A 17,860-nucleotide genomic window follows, 5' to 3' on the forward strand; every position below is an offset into this window, starting at 1 on the left:
GGAAGTAACTTGTCAATGTTTTACAGCCAGTTGAAAATATAGGCTGCCATCTACTGGCCTCGTTGCAGCCGAATCGGGACGCGACGAGGCCATTAAATCTCCCGAGAGGCCTCGTTACACCTTGCGAGATCTGGATCCTGCCCACAATGTGTAGGATCCAGATCTTCATATTCAAGTGTACAGTCAGGTTCACTTGAATATGTTTGCGCCAAAGTTACCCAAGGTGCTGCATCTAAAGCCTGCGCCTCGGCGACCCCGAGCGAGTGCCGTTTAGCACTGGTCTCCACCAATGTGGACCAGGTTAACAGGCATCCCACAAGGTGATTGGGGGCCCCTGGGTAGTCAGGTTCTGGGCCAGGTTGCCCAGATGGCACTGGCAGGGCACTGCCAGGATGCCAAGCTGGCAGTGACTAGGGGTCCGGGTGGCATCTTTCCCATGCCGGGGATCAGGCCCGGGTGTGCCCAGCCCTTACATGGGGTGCGAGGGCCCGAGGACCCCCTCATTGGTAGGTTGGGGGACATTGGGTTGGCTCGGAGGCTGGGGGGGGTTCAGAGATCAGGGAGCCATTTAATCTCTTCCTGCACTGGCGAGCGGAGCTAGTTATTGTAGGAAATGGGACTAAGTGCTGCCTCAGAGGGGCGTTCCTCGCCAAGGCCCAGAAATGAAGCAGAGTCCCATTTAATAGCGGGGTCATTCACAGCTCTGCTAGCTGCGCCTGACACTGGACTCTATTTCATTTCAGTTAAAATGGGCCCATAATTAGAATTAGGTTATAAAACCAATAGTTGAACAGAGATTGATAATAATAATCTTTACTTTTGTTCCAAGTAGGCTTACATTAACACTGCAGTGAAGTTACTGTGAAAATCCCCTATTCGCCACATTCCAGCACCTGTTTGGGTGCATTGAGGGAGAATTCAGAAAGTCCAATTCACCTAGCAGCACGTCTTTCGCGACTTGTGGGAGGAAACCGGAGCACCCAGAGGAAACCCACACAGACATGGGGTGAACGTGCAGACTCCACACAGACAGTAACCCAAGCCGGGAATCGAACCTGGGACCCTGGCGCTGTGAAGCAATAGTGCTAACCACTGTGCCACAGTGCACCCTAAATTCAGTCTGAGGTTTTGCTTCTTTGTTCATGAGCATTCTTCAATTGGAGCCTGAACATGGAGCATCCGTTCATTATTTGACTGCAAGTGAATCTTTTTCTCTTCCAACAGCTGCATGTGTACATCCAACAGGGGCTGTTATATAACTAGGAGTGAGAATTCTAATAGGTTTTCCTCTCCCCAACCTGCGGATTGAAGATGACTTTCGCATCTCCACTTGAGACCAGCTAAGTCAATACACATTGGATATCACAAGCCGCTCACAGAACTCATTGCTGACTTAACCAAACTATTTTTCTTTGACTTCAGATTCTCTCTGCAAACCAAACATCATTCCCTGACAAAGGGAATGATCTTAAAGAGTCATTCATCATTGTTGGCCATTGTGAATATTGCTTAAGTTATCTGGTAGCTTTTGTTGCAAGTACTTGCAAATGACTTCAGTTCAAAACCAGACAAGAATAATAAAGTTTTCCATGAAACAAAACCACTCCTTTTAAAAAAAAAAACAACAATTGGAAACTATACTGCACATTTTTAAAAACCGTCCCAATATTGGACTGTGCAGTTTAAAACACAGCCATTCACCCTATTCCGTCATTTTACTGGAGGAGCACTTTTTCAAACAGCTGATTCTGCTGTTGATCTTAGCCAGGCTATGAGTGACCAACAGGGTAAACCCATGCCTCACCCATACTGATGCACTGTGAGGCATCAATAGATCATTTGGTAAATAAACCCCAACAGCTGGGAAAAAACACAGAAAACCTTTTTAAAAAATCAATCACATAAACCAAAAACATCAGAAGCAGATGAACCTGAGTTGTTCTTGTAACATCAATTCACTCCACTGTACAGCAACTGAAACATGGCACCATGGAGAAATAGTCTGGTCATGAAATATATGGGACTCATCTCAAGACAATATATATCTATACTGAAGCTTCACCTTTAATATATTAGGGAAACGGAATCAAATGAAGATATATATTCAGGTAACTTTGACAATTTTCTCAATCAAAAGGAATATGTTTATTCTATTCAAGGACAGAGCAGCTATTGAATTTTCTCTTTGATATTCACACCCAATAAGTGTCATTTGTAATTCTTAGCTGCTTCCTGATTAGACTTAATACCTGGCAGATAAAAATAGGTTTTATTCAGTTTAAAATAGAGATACAAAAGGCAAATGCTGGTTTTGATCCTTTTTATCTTCTACACAATGTCCACAGGCCAAATACAAGTACAATTGATAACAAAGGGACAAGCAACTAAGTGTTTTATTCCAGAACACCGCAAACTCCCATCCTTTGAGTGCTCACCCTTTACACTAACTTGCTTCAATCAGCCACACTTCACTAATAATATCACTGGGCGGCAGGTCAAGGAAACAAGTGATCTATCCAGAATGGAAGGGAAAGTACATAAAACATATGAATTGGAAGCATGAGTAAGTCATTCAGCTCTCGGGTTTGCTCCACCATGCAATAAGATTATGGCTAATTTGATTGTGGCCTAAATGCCACTATATGCCTACCCTCCGATACCTTTCAACTCCCTTGTTCGTCAAGAATCCACCTAATAATATAATAATAATAGCTTATTGTCACAAGTAGGCTTCAATGAAGTTACTGTAAAAAGCCCCGAGTCACCACATTCCGGCGCCTGTTCAGGAAGGCCGGTATGGGAATTGAACCCGTATTGCTGGCCTCGTTCTGCATTACAAGCCAGCTGTTTAGCCCACTGTGCTAAACCAGCCCCTACCTCAGCCTTAAAAATATTCAATGACCCTCCCTCTACCACTTTCTGGGAGAGTTCTACACACGTGACCCTCAGAAAAAGATTTTCTCATCATCTTCATCTTAAATGAGAGACCCCTCATTCTTAAACTTTGTTTTCGAGTTCTAGTCTCTCCCATAAGGTGAAACTTCCTTGCAGCTTCCACTCTGTCAAGCCCCCACATAATCATATATTGTTTCAATAATATCATCTGTCATTCTTCTAAATGCAACTGGATACAGGCACAACCCATTTATGCCTACTCTGTTTCCTGTTAGCTAATCAATCTTCTATCCTTACTAAAGGAGAGATTCTTTTTCTTATTATTTAAATAGGACCATTATCAGTTTTGCTTCACTTCAAACAAATGTTTTGCACAAATAATTATGGGTTAATTTGTGCCCCTTTCTGGCTAAACAACAAATAGTAATAGAAAGCCTGCAGAAAATGGGTAAGTACAAAGAATAAAATATCTTCCAATAACATTTCTTTTTAAATACATGTAAATCTTGATTCAAATACATCCTGAATTGTCCACAAGGGTTATATTCAAATCTGTTACCTCTTCCGACAGCGATACATTTAGGGCTGCATTGTGTGGAGCGGCATCTGTGAACTCACTATCATTGAACAGCTGCACTTTCACACTCTGAGCTTCCAAAGCATGGATAAGTTTATCAATACCACTGCCTGATATGAAATGAAAAATAAAACAAAGCACATGAACAATAATTTCTTATTAATTGTTCAGCAACATATATACATATGAAAGTGACACTTCATTTTGAAATTTTAAATAAGGTTTCACATGTTGTTCCTTAGGTGTTGTGAATTATCAAATGCATACCTGTTATTTCAGAGTGCATTGGTTAAAGATAAAATCAGTAGCATTTTTGTCAACATTTTATTTCTCTCATTGTATTTAGATCTGGGAACATCTATTATTCCTAACAGACCCTTGCTTGTACTGGTATAACTATTAATGTATATAAATCCAAAGCAGGAGATGCCAGAATGGCTTCTCCTATAGAGGAAAGAGGTATTTCTCCAGCAAAGGAACAAGCAAAGAAATATTGATACGATTGCTTTGAAATAAATTGATGCTCTGCTGTATTACAAGGTTATTAAAAAATATGTGGGGCGGGATTTGACTAAATGGGAACAAAGTCCCACAGCATTTAGCCGCGTGTTTCCTGGCACTCGCAGCGCCGAGAAGCACGCTATAAAATGGCACACGCAACAGGGGGCCTCAGTGGGGAATGCGCGACCGAGGCCACACAGAGCCCCGTTTTGTGTGCTGAGGAGCTCAGCTCATCAGAACTCCTCAGTGTAGCAAGAGATTTGGGTGCCATTTTTAAATACTGTCCTGATGTCTGGAACCGACAAAGCGACCTCAGACCGCCCCCTCCAAGCCTCAACGCATTATGGGAGGGACGTACATCGGAACGTTTCACAAGATTGCGTTAGATCGCGTGAGACGTTGTGAATCAGGTAGATCCCAGGAGAGGTGGCCTCCCGGCTCCTATCAGCTACGCTGCACCGCAGCGAGCTGATTTTTGGGCGCAGAATCACCATAAAATTGCGGCCATGGAAGCTGAGAAATGAGGAAAAGGCCGACTAACAGTGGCATGCAATGGTAAGTTAATATGAATAGTTCAGATTTGTTTTGAGGATCAGTTCAATTCATTATTTCTGTAAACTTTCCATAAAATGAATTTTATTCCACTTATGTCTCACCTGTAGAATTTTTCAGAAGGAGACTTGTGGTATATTTGTGGGGCTTTTGACCTTCATGGAGTAGAATTAACTCGGGGGATAGTTCCACTGCAACATCCTTTCGACTAAGTGTACCATTTAATAAAGCCATCATAACCACGATCGATATCAAAATGCCAATAATGTAAATGCTGTGAACAAAGAACAAAGAAAAGTACAGCATAGGAACAGGCCCTTCGGCCAGCCAAGCACGTGCCGACCATGCTGCCCGACTAAACTACAATCTTCTACACTTCCTGGGTCCGTATCCCTCTATTCCCATCCTATTCATGTATTTGTCAAGATGCCCCTTAAATATCACTATCGTCCCTGCTTCCATCACCTCCTCCAGCAACGAGTTCCAGGCACCCACTACCCTCTGGCCTCGTACATCTCTAAACCTTGACCCTTGCACGTTAAACCTATGCCCCCTAGTAATTGACCCCTCTATCTTGGGGAAAAACCTCTGACTATCCACTCTGTCTATGCCCCTCATAATTTTGTAGACCTCTATCAGGTCGCCCCTCAACCTCCGTCGTTCCAGTGAGAACAAACCGAGTTTATTCAACCGCTCCTCATAGCTAATGCCCTCCATACCAGACAACATTCTGGTAAATTCTGCACGCTCTCGAAAGCCTCATCATCCTTCTGGTAGTGTGGCGACCAGAATTGAACACTATACTCCAAGTGTGGCCGAACTAAGGTTCGATACAGCTGCAACATGACTTGCCAATTCTTATACTCAATGCCCCGGCCAATGAAGGCAAGCATGCCGTATGCCTTCTTAACTCCCTTCTCCACCTGTGTTGCCCCTTTCAGTGACCTGTACACCTAGATCTCTCTGACTTTCAATACTCTTGAGGGTTCTACCATTCACTGGATATTCCCTACCTGCATTAGACCTTCCAAAATGCATTACCTCACATTTGTCCGGATTAAACTCCATCTGCCATCTCTCCGCCCAAGTCTCCAAACAATCTAAATCCTGCTGTATCCTCTGACAGTCCTCATCGCTATCCGCAATTCCACCAACCTTTGTGTCATCTGCAAACTTACTAATCAGACCGATTACATTTTCCTCCAAATCATTTATATATACTACAAATAGCAAAGGTCCCAGCACTGATCCTTGTGGAACACCACTAGTCACAGCCCTCCAATTAGAAAAGCATCCTTCCATTGCTACTCTCTGCCTTCTATGACCTAGCCAGTTCTGCATCCACCTTGCCAGCTCACCCCTGATCCTGTGTGACTTCACCTTTTGTACTAGTCTACCATGAGGGACCTTGTCAAAGGCCTTACTGAAGTCCATATAGACAACATCCACTGCTCTACCTGCATCAATCATCTTTGTGACCTCTTCGAAAAACTCTATCAGGTTAGTGAGACACGACCTTCCCTTCACAAAAGCATGCTGCCTCTCACTAATACGTCCATTTGCTTCCAAATGGGAGTAGATCCTGTCTCAAAGAATTCTCTCCAGTAATTTCCCTACCACTGACGTAAGGCTCACCGGCCTGTAGTTCCCTGGATTATCCTTGCTACCCTTCTTAAACAAAGGAACAACATTGGCTATTCTCTGGTCCTCCGGGACATCACCTGAAGACAGTGAGGATCCAAAGATTTCTGTCAAGGCCTCAGCAATCTCCTCTCTAGCCTCCTTCAATATTCTGAGGTAGATCCCATCAGGCCCTGGGGACTTTTCTGCCTTAATATTTTTCAAGATGCCCTACACCTCGTCTTTTTGGATCTCAATGTGACCCAGGCTATCTACACACCCTTCTCCAGACTCAACATCCACCAATTCCTTCTCTTTGGTGAATACTTATGCAAATTATTCATTTAGTACCTCGCCCATTTCCTCTGGCTCCACACATAGATTCCCTTGCCTATCCTTCAGTGGGCCAACCCTTTCCCTGGCTACCCTCTTGCTTTTTATGTACGTGTAAAAAGCCTTGGGATTTTCCTTAACCCTATTTGCCAATGACTTTTCGTGACCCTTTCTAGCCCTCCTGACTCCTTGCTTAAGTTCCTTCCTACTTTCCTTATATTCCACACAGGCTTCGTCTGATCCCAGCATTTTAACCCTGACAAATGCCTCCTTTTTCTTTTTGACGAGTCCTACAATATCTCTCGTTATCCAAGGTTCCTGAAAATTGCCGTATTTATCCTTCCTCACAGGAACATGACACTTGAAAGCCTTCCACATGTCAGATGTTGATTTACCCTCAAACATCCACCCCCAATCTAGGTTCTTCAGTTCCCGCCTAATATTGTTATAATTAGCCTTCCCCCAATTTAGCACATTCACCCTGGGGCCACTTTTATCCTTGTCCACCAGCACTTTAAAACTTACTGAATTGTGGTCACTGTTCCCGAAATGCTCCCCTACTGAAACTTCTACCACCTGGCCGGGCTCATTCCGCAATACCAGGTCCAGTACAGCCCCTTCCTTAGTTGGACTGTCTACATATTGTTTTAAGAAGCCCTCCTGGATGCTCCTTACAAACTCTGCCCCGTCTAAGCCCCTGGCACTAAGTGAGTCCCAGTCAATATTGGGGAAGTTGAAGTCTCCCATCACAACAACCCTGTTGTTTTTACTCTTTTCCAAAATCTGTCTACCTATCTGCTCCTCTATCTCCCGCTGGCTGTTGGGAGGCCTGTAGTAAACCCCCAACATTGTGACTGCACCCTTCTTATTCCTGATCTCTACCCATATAGCCTCACTGCCCTCTGAGGTGTCCTCCCATAGTACGGCTGTGATATTCTCCCTAACCAGTAGTGCAACTCAGCCACCCCTTTTACATCCCCCTCTATCCCGCCTGAAATATCTAAATCCTGTAACGTTTAGCTGCCAATCCTGCCCTTCCTTCAACCAGGTCTCTGTAATGGCAACAACATCATAGTTTCAAGTACTAATCAAAGCTCTAAGTTCATCTGCCTTACCCGTAATACTTCTTGCATTAAAACATATCCACTTCAGGCCACCAGACCCGCTGTGTTCAGCAACTTCTCCCTGTCTGCTCTGCCTGAGAGCCATACTGACCCTATTCCCTAGTTCTCCCTCAATGCTCTCACCTTCTGACCTATTGCTCCCGTGCCCACCCCCCTGCCATACTAGTATAAACCCTCCCGTGTGACACTAGCATACCTCGCGGCCAGGAGATTTATGCTCTCCCGTTTAGATGCAACCCGTCCTTCTTATACAGGTCACACCTGCCCCGGAAGAGTCCCAGTGGTCCAGATAACGGAAACCCTCGCTCCTACACCAGCTGTTTAGCCACGTGTTTAGCTGCTCTATCTTCCTATTTCTAGCCTCACTGGCACATGGCACAGGGAGTAATCCTGAGATTACAACCCTCGAGGTCCTGTCTTTTAACTTTCTGCCTAGCTCCCTGAACTTCTGCTGCAGGACCTCATGCCCCTTCCTGCCTATGTCGTTAGTACCAATATGTACAACGACCTCTGCCTGTTTGCCCTCCCCCTTCAGGATGCCCGCTACCCGTTCGGAGACATCCTGGACCCTGGCACCAGGGAGGCAACATACCATCCTGGAGTCTCTTTCACGTCCACAGAAGCGCCTATCTGTGCCCCTGACTATAGAGTCCCCTATGACTATTGCTCTTCTGCGCTTTGACCCTCCCTTCTGAACATCAGAGCCAGCCGTGGTGCCGCTGCTCTGGCTGCTGCTGTTTTCCTGAAGTATTGAAAAACATTATTCCAAAATTATCCTAAAGGCAAATTTCCACTTAACAGTAGGCTTGAGAAATAATATCAGGTATTTCAATAAATCTCGAGGATGTTTATGATAGTGAAGAATATAATAACAATAATAATCTTTATTAGTGTCACAAGTAGGCTGAAATTAAAACTGCAATGAAGTTACTGTGAAAACACACACAGATTTAACGCCACATATTCCAATAGCCAAACTGGACACGTGAACAAAGCTAACAACTGGAAATTAGTTTAATTTGCGACACTGCAGCTGCTGGTTTTAGGACAGTACCAGTGAGCGTGAAATGATCAATTGAGGTAGCAGGAAAACAGGGGCGGGATTCTCCCATCAGGCGGCTAAGTGCCGTCGCCGGCGTAAAAACGGGAGTGTTTTACTCCTGCGTCGGCGCCTTTTCCGAGACCTGATTTTCCGGGCAACTGTGGGGTAGCACGGCGCTGAAGCGGCCCACGCCGCTCCAGCTGCCGATCCTAGCGTGAACCCGGCGCCGCGGGGTCCACGCATGTGCAGTTGGCCCGGCGCCAACTAGCGCACGCGCAGTGGCCTTCATCCCTGTGCCGGCCCCGACGCTAAATGGCGCAGGGCTACAGGAGCCGGCGCGGAGGAAAGGAGGCCCCCCGACAGAGAGGCCAGCCCGCCGATCGGTGGCCACTACGGAGGCCACCCCCAGGGTCGGACCCCCCCCCCCCCCCCCACAGGCCGCACCCGGACCCTTCAACGCCGAGGTCCCGCCGGCTCAGAGGATGTTAGAACGGCGCCAGCGGGACTTGGCTTTTTGTTGACGGCCGCTCGGCCCATGCGGGCCGGAGAATCGCGCGCCGGCCAGGGACGGAGAGTCAGTGCATACCCCGACCGGCGCCGCACCGACCACACCGGCCCCAGTGGTGCCGATTCTCCGCTCTGCGGAGGGGGGTCGGAGAATTCCGCCCCAGATTTAGTAAATGTCTGGAAATAATTCTCCCTTCCTCTCCCAAAAGATGGAACAGAGACAAGAAAAACTATGATTCAACAAGATCAGATAAAACTGGATTGGTGAATTTGAAACAGTCACAGTTAATAATAAAGAACAAAGACATAATTGGGAGACATTAGTTGTATGTATTTAACTACATTGGAAGCAAACCAACTTAAGAGTTTATGCATATTAAACAACAGAATGTGCAAAACCATCATGTGCAGGTAGAGGGTGGAATTTTCCACTGACGGAACTTCGGGACTCCCCCCCACCCTTCCCCCCAAAGTCTTTTGAATGGTTCTCTGCATTTTACATCCCCACCCCCTGTGACGGGACCATAAAATTCAGCCCATAGTCTAAATAAATGAACTACAGGCACAGAAGGTAGTAAGAGACACACAATAACTTATCAAATCTTCTGGCATACCCTTTTATTTTGATTTATGTAATAACCTACTGAAAGTAATTTTACTTTCCTATTTCTTTAATGCTAATAATCATGCAACTAATCACTAATAAATTGGAAAGCCGCACATTTCTTTATTGAAAATGTTAAGTCCATCACTGGGCTAAATAGCAGTCAGTGACAATTTAGTTCAATGTCTAGTTAATCACTAAATTATGTTTAGCTGAATAACGTCCTTCTCCGTTCTTTGTTTCTGTTTCAGTACATGGGGGACGATTTAACACCCAGAGTCCCGTATTGGGCGGGTGTAGTGGGGTCGTTCTCAGCGTCTGCAGTGCTGAGAACGAGCCCGCTATCAGGACCAGTGTTAAATGGCCAGGACTCCCAGGTGCGGGCTTTCGTTCCCGGGCCTCGGGAGAATCGGGCGGCGACATATTTAAATGAACCCAATGGCTTACTTAAATATGTTATTCTCGATCTTGCCCCTCGAGAGATTTAACGCTCTCGCCACGTCACCGAGTTGGGCGTGAGAAGGCTGTTCAATCACACCCATAGAATTTTGCAAAGTTAATTCAGTTGCCGTTAATAATTTAAAACCTCTCGTAGGAGGGGGCGGGGTCTCGGATGCAGGGGCGTGGTCTCGGATGTGGGGGAGTGGCTAGGAGAGGGGGCGGGGCTTAGCGGCAGGAACGTGGTCTCGGGAAAGGGGCGGGGCTTATCAGCAGGGGCGTGGTCTCGGAGGAGGGGGCATGGTCGCTAGTGTGTGGGCGGGGCTTAAGCGTAGGGGCATGGTCTCGGAGGAGGGGGCGTGGCTCTTCTGGGGCGTGGTCTCCTGAGAGTGGGCCGGGTTTAGGGCTAGGGGCGTGGTCTCGGAGGAGGGGGCGTGGTCTAGGAGAGGGGGCATGGTCTCGAATGTGGGGCGTGGCTAGGAGAGGGGGCGGGGTCTAGGAGAGGGGGCGGGGACTCCTGAGAGTGGGCGTGACTTAGGGATGGGGCGGGGTCTCGGAGAAGGGGCGGGGTCTCTCCAGGGTGGGCGGGGCTTAGGGATAAGGGCGTGGCCTCCAAAGAGGGGGCAGGGTCTCTTCGGGGGGCGTGGTCTTCTGAGTGGGCAGGGTTTAGGGTTAGGGGCGTGGTAACGGAGGAAGGGGCGTGGTCTCTGGAGAAGGGGTGGGGCTGAGGGATAGGGGCGTGGTCTCAGAGGAGGGGGCGGGTCTCTTTAGGGGCGTGGTCTCCTGAGAGTGGGCAGGGCTTATGGGTAGGGGCGAGTCTCACATGAGTGGGCGTGGCCTCCAATGAGTGGGCGGGGTCTCTTTAGGCGCGTGGTCTCCTGAGAGTGGGCGGGATTAAAGGCTAGGGGCATGGTCTCGGAGGAGGGGTGTGGTCTCTCCAGAGTGGGCGGGGCTTAAGGATAAGGGCGTGGTTTCCAAAGAGGAGGTGGGGTCTCTTCGGGGGGCTTGGTCTCTTGAGAGTGGGCGGTGTTTTGCGGTAGGGTCGTGGTCAAGGAGGAGGGGTGTGGTCTCATTTGGTGCGTAGTCTCCTGAGAGTGGGCGGGGCTTAGGGGTAGGGGCGTGGTCTACGAGAACGGGGCGTGGTCTCCAACAAGTGGGCGGGGCTTCTTTAGGGGCATTGTCTCCTGGGAGTGGGCATGTCTTAGGGGTACGGGCGTGGCCACCGTGAATGGGTATGGTCTCCAGAGAGTGGGTGGGGTTTAGGGCAAGCGGCGTGGTCTCGGAGGAGGGGGCGTGGTCTCTCAAAAGGGGCGTGGTCTCTCGGGGTGGGCGGGGCTTAGGGATAAGGGCGTGGCCTCCAATGCGGAGGCGGGGTCTCTTCGGGGGGGTGTGGTCTCTTGAGAGGGGGCAGGGCGTAGGACTAATGGGCGTGGTCTTGGAGGGGGCGTGGTCGCCAAAGAGGAGGCGGGGCCTCTTTAGGGACAGGGTCTCGCAGGAGGGGCGTGGTTTCGCTCAGGAAGGGGCGGGGCTGAGGGGTAGGGGCGTGGTCTTGGAGGGGACGGTGTCTCTTTAGGGGCATGGTCGCCTGAGAGTGGGCGGGGCTTAGGGTAGGGGTGTGGTCTCCGAGAACGGGCGTGGTCTCACATGAGTGGGCGTGGCCTCCAACGAGTGGGCGGGGTCTCTTCAGGTGGCGTGGTCTCCTGAGAGTGGGTGGGGCTTAGGGGTGGGGGCGTGGTCTCTGAGAACGGGGCGTGGTCTCCAACGAGTGGGGCGTGGTCTCTTGAGTGGGCGGGGTTTAGGGGTAGGGGCGTGGTCTCGGAGCTGGGGGTGTGGTCTCACGAAGGGACGTGGTCTCTCCAGGGTGGGCGGGGCTTAGGGATAAGGGCGTGGCCTCCAAAGAGTGGGCGGGGCTTAGGGGTAGGGGCATGGTCTCCGAGAACGGGGCGTAGTCTCCAACGAGTGGGTGGGGTCTCGTTGGAGGGGGCGTGGTCTAAGAGAAGGGGCATGGTCAAGGAAGAGGGGCGGGGCCTCTTTTGGGGCCTCGTCTCCTGCGAGTGGGCGGGGCTTAGGGGTAGGGGCGTGGTCTCCGACGAGTGGGCGGGGTCTCTTCGGAGGGTGGGGTCTCGTTGGAGGGGGCGTGGTCTGAGAGAAGGGGCATGGTCAAGGAAGGGGTGGGGCCTCTTTAGGGGCGTGGTCTCCTGAGAGTGGGCGTGGCTTATGGGTAGGGGCGTGGTCTCGTAGGAGGGAGCGTGGTTTCGTCAAAGGGGACGGGCTTCAGCCTTCGGGGCGTGGTCTCGGCAGTGGGGGCGGGGCCTCGTTAGGGGCATGGTCTAGAGAGTGGGCGGGGCTTAGGGGTATGGGCGTGGTCTCCGAGAACGGGGCAAAAAAAAAGGGGGAAAAAAATTTTTTAAACCTCAGATTATGTTTTCTTGAGGTTTTTTTTCCACCTAAATAACAAAATATTCATCTCTCATCTTTTCTTCAATGCATTTCCATTTAGGAACATTATTAAACTACTATAGTTGCTCTTCTTTGAAACCTTTCCAGTGCCAATATTCATTTATGGACCACAACAGTCCTTATGAACTGATAAATATATAAATACTCCATGTGAAATGACAGCGGGATGCTAAAGGGAGACAATAAATGATAATGATGAGAACAACAATAATCAAAGTCCTGGGATAATCAATTATCCCTTTATACTTACATATAAAGGAGTGTACTACGTTCTCGACTGAAATTCATGAAGCGCAACCAGGCTATGGTGCGAAACTGCTGTTGCCACAGAGCAGTGCCAGTCAGCATTGCTGAATTCGTTTCTGGAAAGGTTAGGAGTTGATGATCAATGCAGTCAATGCAAACATCTTCTTCATTTGCTATTACATCCGGTGCTGGATCCTTGGTAAAAACACTATAATCTGAAAGAAAACAAAAAAAATTAAATGAGGATCAAGACACTGATGAAATGGATTCTTGCCTTTATTAGTTGCTTAATTTCAGGTGAAGGAAAATGAATGGAACAAATGTCTGTATGTAGGCCCAGAGTGATGAAAAGAAGGGATGGATTCTCTATTTGGGAGACTAAGGGTGCGATTCTCTGGCCACGTTGCACTCGAGCGAGAGCACAACACAGCTGGAGAATGCCAGGGGAGGACTGCAGCGAGCTTCCTGACAGTCTCCACGCCTCACAGGATTCACTGGAGTCCCACGAGATGTCGGAGTCGGAACCCAGCCCAAATGGGCGGGACCGAATGACGCTGGCGAAATAGGTCGTAAACCTACTTCCGACCTACCTGCGCGGGATCCACCTGCCTTCTTCAATTCTCCGGCCTCGCCAGGGAGGCTGCAGTCGGGCTACGATCAGCGCTGGTCCACTTAAATGTGGACCAGATGTAACGGCACCTGGGGGGGTCTCTCGGGTCATGGGAGACCCCTGGGTGTCAGGGCAAGCGCAGGGTGGCGCCCTGGCCTTCCCCCTGGAATGTGGGCACCTTGGCACTGCCACTCCGGAGAACTGCCTGGGTGCCACGGTGACAGTGCAAGGCTGCCCGAGTGCCAGGATGGCACTGCAAAGGGTCAGGGGGTGAGGGGGGCCATGCCCATGAAACAAGGGTGGAGGGGGGGGGGGGGGGGGGGTTGAAAGGTGGGGGAGTGCAGGGGCCTCTGGGAGGTTGGAGGGGTGATGGGTGGGGGTCCTAGAAGGGAAGGGGTGCTGTAAGGGAGCCTGAAGAGGGGGGTAAGTGTGGGCTAAACTAGTGAGAACCTCCCCAGGGCCCAAAAAAGTGACTAGCAGTGGGGAACCCGCAGGCTCCCTGAAAATTCCACCACAAATTAACTTCGAAATTTGTTTGGAAAATCACGCCCTAAGTTTTCCCGTCGGGACTGAATGGCGGCACTTCACTTATCCATTAGGGGCGCCATTGGGGGCCGGTTTTAGCTCAGTTAGCTGGACGTCTGGTTCGTGATGCAGAGCAAGGCCAACAGCACAGGTTCAATCCCCATATCGGCTGAGGTTATTCATGAAGGCCTCGCCTTCTCAACCCTGCCCCTCGCCTGAGGTGTGGTGATCCTCTGGTTGAATCACCACCAGTCAGCTCCCCTCCTCAAAGGAGAAAGCAGTCTATGGCCATCTGGGACGATGCCGACTTGACCTTACCTTTATTCATTCCACGATTTAAGACATGGAAATGGGCCAGCACTTTGCTGGCATGCATGAGAAGCAATTCCCAGCACAGCAGACGGTGTAACCACTGGGCCGGAATTAGTGCCTGACAATCTGGAAGTGCTTTTAAACATTCCACTCACCACACACTCATTGCAGCCAAGAAGACGGCTCAGAGAAGACCTGCCCTACCAATTTTAGGAGTCTGAAGGAGACTGCTTGATGCCAGTGAGGAGAGGAGGGACACCCTCTTCCTCATGGTGGGCCGCAGACTCAAGCCTGCCCTCCTGGGAGGATGTGGCAGAGGCAGTCAGTGCTGCCAGCCTCACCAAGAGAAGACAGCTCGTGATCCTGAGGGGTGGGAGTCACTGGTGAGGCCTTTGCCCTGGGAGTGGCAGTGTGCCAGGGAGGGTTTCAAAGGCGATGGTGCAGGTGTCCTTTGGAATGGGTAAGTTCTGCTAATACCCTGCTTCCCCTGCAGTGGGGCTGTGGCTCTAATGAGTGCACTGGTGGGCCAGTGATTAAGTCATGCCCATCCCCTTGATGATACCACTGGGGTTTGAGAGTTTCCAGCGGGGCAGCCTGGGTGGGCTCCCACATCACCAGAGGCTCTCTGAACATTTACACAGTGAGCAGTGAGGAGCCTGTAAGTATCACGAGAGGGGTGTGTTTAAATCACAAATGGCGGTCTCAGCCCACCCCAGTTCCGAGGGGGACACCCCGAGTCCACAGACTTGGCGCCATGTCATACCCCGCTATTACCCCCGGCCCAGGCAGCCACCCCTCAGCAAACCCGACAATTTTTCAGAGTTTTTTTAGCCTCACGCTCCCCCTCAATAGTCAGGGCGCCCAACCCTCTGCCTGTAAATACTTGCATCAATTCGCGCCTTTGGGGCTGCACGGTAGCATTGTGGATAGCAGAATTGCTTCACAGCTCCAGGGTTCCAGGTTCGATTCCGGCTTGGGTCACTGTCTGTGCAGTGTCTGCACATCCTCCCCGTGTGTGCGTGGGGTTCCTCCGGGTGCTCCGGTTTCCTCCCACAGTCCAAAGATGTGCAGGTTATGTGGATTGGCCATGATAAATTGCCCTTAGTGTTGGGTGGGGTTACTGGGTTATGGGGATAGGGTGGAGGTGTTGACCTTGGGTAGGGTGCTCTTTCCAAGAGCCGGTACAGGCTCGATGGGCCGAATGGCCTCCTTCTGCACTGTAAATTCTATGATCTATGCGTGACTTCCGCCTGAGAGGAGCGGAGCATCGCAGCGGGATGGAGCCTGAAGTGTCCAACCCGATAATGAGAGTTAAATCCATATAATTCATGGTTTTGCATGAGCCTGTCAGCACGGGCATAAACTTCGTTAATGCCACCAGCAGGGAACCGGAGCATGAGGTTGGAATCAACACCAGGCACAAATTGTGATTTTTCACTTGCGTGCCCAATCGTAATTTTCGCTACTGGTGACGGGAAGCGGAGAATTCAGCCTGTAGACTTCTGCAGATAAAACTGCAGTTGTCCAGCACTCCTTCAATCGAATGCAAAGTGCACTGGCCTGTTTGATCTATTTCTGATTCTGCCTCCAATTTCAGGAAAACCTCTTCCAAGGATGTCATGGAAACCCCATAGCTGTCAATTCCCAGATTGGTGCGGCTGTCCAAATCTTCAAAGAGACCTGAAACGGGAAAATGTTAACAGCAATGATCATTTCTGCTATTAGAACACCTGGACAAATCACGTTTAGAGGAAGAAAATGTATTAACCTACCATTGAATATTCCACATTTTTCAGAACAACAACAGCTACATGTTCTCTGTGCTACTGCTAATAAAAGTGCTTGTTAAAGAAACCAGAACTAGGAAATTGAATACCTGCAAATTTGTTAACATCCTGAAGAGGTAAAGTATATGCCAGATCCAGATCATGCAATTGTGAAAACTCAGCATTTGGTATGTGGTATTTGACCAAAGATGTCACTTTTTCAGGGTAGCAGGACTCATTTACAGACATTCTGTTCAAAATCAAAAATGAAAGTAAAAATCAATAAAACAAGATATTTATTGCAGATAAAGATGCATAAAAATCTACTGAATGGTTCAGGGTTTCCTAGAACATTGTGATTGACAATACACGCCATAAGTTACACGGTTTTGCGCTCAATCTTCACATTGCAAATTTATGCCAAAATTGCCTATAAAAATAATTTTGAAAATATCAAAGTTCTTCCGGAATTGGCAGCTGTTCGTCGACTTCTTTAGGGAAAATTAACTGTCAGCAGAGGGGGGGTGGGGGGGGGGGGTGGTAGTTTAGTGTAGAATAGGAGGCTTGAAAAGGTGGCACCTGTGAGAGAGGAAGACGGCCTTTGCACTATGTTTATATGTACACTGTTTCTTCTATTACTGTTATTAAACCATAAATACCTCAATAAAATGTTTATTAAAAAAAGAAACAGAAAATATTTCCCTCTGGTGTGGGTAAATAACCAGGAGCCATTGATTCATAATTATTGGCAAAGATTTAATTTTTTTTCCAAACTCAGATTTGTTAAGATCTGGAATACTAAATAAGGTTGTGGACGCTAATTCCAGAAATTTTTTTATAAAGGAGTTGGATATGTCCTTCAGTATGAGGAACTTGCATGCCAATGAACAAATTGGGATGAGGAACTAAGCATTACTCCTCTTTCAAAGAGTAGGCACAGGGCTGAAGGGCCAAACAGCCTCCTTCTGTGCAGAAACTTTTTATGATTCTGTGTTGTTTGTTGACTAAGTTCAACTTTACTTTTTTTACTGAATAAAAGTTTTATTCTTGTTAACTTACCTGTCAGTCATTAAATTTGTAGCTCCACAGGGATTAAGTACACAACCCAATTGCTGCAGACTTCCTCCTGCTACTTTAATTCAGCAGATTTGAAGTGTGGTACAAAGGTTGGGGCTATCACTAGCAGAACACCAGTGCTACCAGTTGCCCTCTGGTTGCCTGGTGGCTGTGAGCATGGATTCCTTTTGAGGAAGTATGACCTCTTGGCTGGAAATATGCAGTTTGAGATCATCTTGATCCATGGAGCATTTAATCTGCCAAATCCAGGCTGAGGCTCTTCCACAGGACGAAATAGTGCAGTGGGCAGCATACTATTCAATCTTGGTTACTATTTATAGAGATGTACGGTTGTAACTTAACCTTGACCTGTCCAGACACCTGAAGAATACTTTCAATAGCATAAGGGCCTGTCTGCACCAGCCAGGTTGCCACCTGTATGCACTGTTGGTGACACAAAATGGAGTCATTAGCCATGGTTTCAGGTGGATATAAACCCATTTCCAATCTGATATGTCTGCCTCCTTGTCCCTCCCTGCTGAATAATTTGTAGATGGCAGACTGACAATGCAGCTTCCCCAATGGTGTTCGCAAGCAGGTTCCTTTTTTGAGCATTGCAGACAATTTGCACTCTTAGCAAGTGAATCTCAGACTTGTTAATAAAAATGCTAGGTTCCTCAAGTGAACTGGAA

The 17,860-nt window shown here is 48.5% G+C and overlaps 1 protein-coding gene across 2 annotated transcripts in view; it reads right to left on the minus strand.

Annotated features, from left to right (window-relative positions):
• Window positions 1–17,860, minus strand: part of abca5 (ATP-binding cassette, sub-family A (ABC1), member 5) — a 186,891-nt gene that overhangs the window by 65,128 nt on the left and 103,903 nt on the right. For both annotated transcript variants that reach the window (XM_072483424.1, XM_072483422.1), the window contains exons 17-21: window positions 16,223–16,362; window positions 15,907–16,026; window positions 12,904–13,114; window positions 4,630–4,799; window positions 3,455–3,582 (exon numbers count right to left, since the gene is read on the minus strand). In XM_072483424.1, the coding sequence (XP_072339525.1) occupies window positions 3,455–3,582; window positions 4,630–4,799; window positions 12,904–13,114; window positions 15,907–16,026; window positions 16,223–16,362 (769 nt within the window). The remainder of the gene's footprint in view (window positions 1–3,454; window positions 3,583–4,629; window positions 4,800–12,903; window positions 13,115–15,906; window positions 16,027–16,222; window positions 16,363–17,860) is intronic.

The sequence above is a fragment of the Scyliorhinus torazame genome, chromosome 18, assembly GCF_047496885.1.
Source record: "Scyliorhinus torazame isolate Kashiwa2021f chromosome 18, sScyTor2.1, whole genome shotgun sequence".
Classification (NCBI taxonomy): domain Eukaryota; kingdom Metazoa; phylum Chordata; class Chondrichthyes; order Carcharhiniformes; family Scyliorhinidae; genus Scyliorhinus; species Scyliorhinus torazame.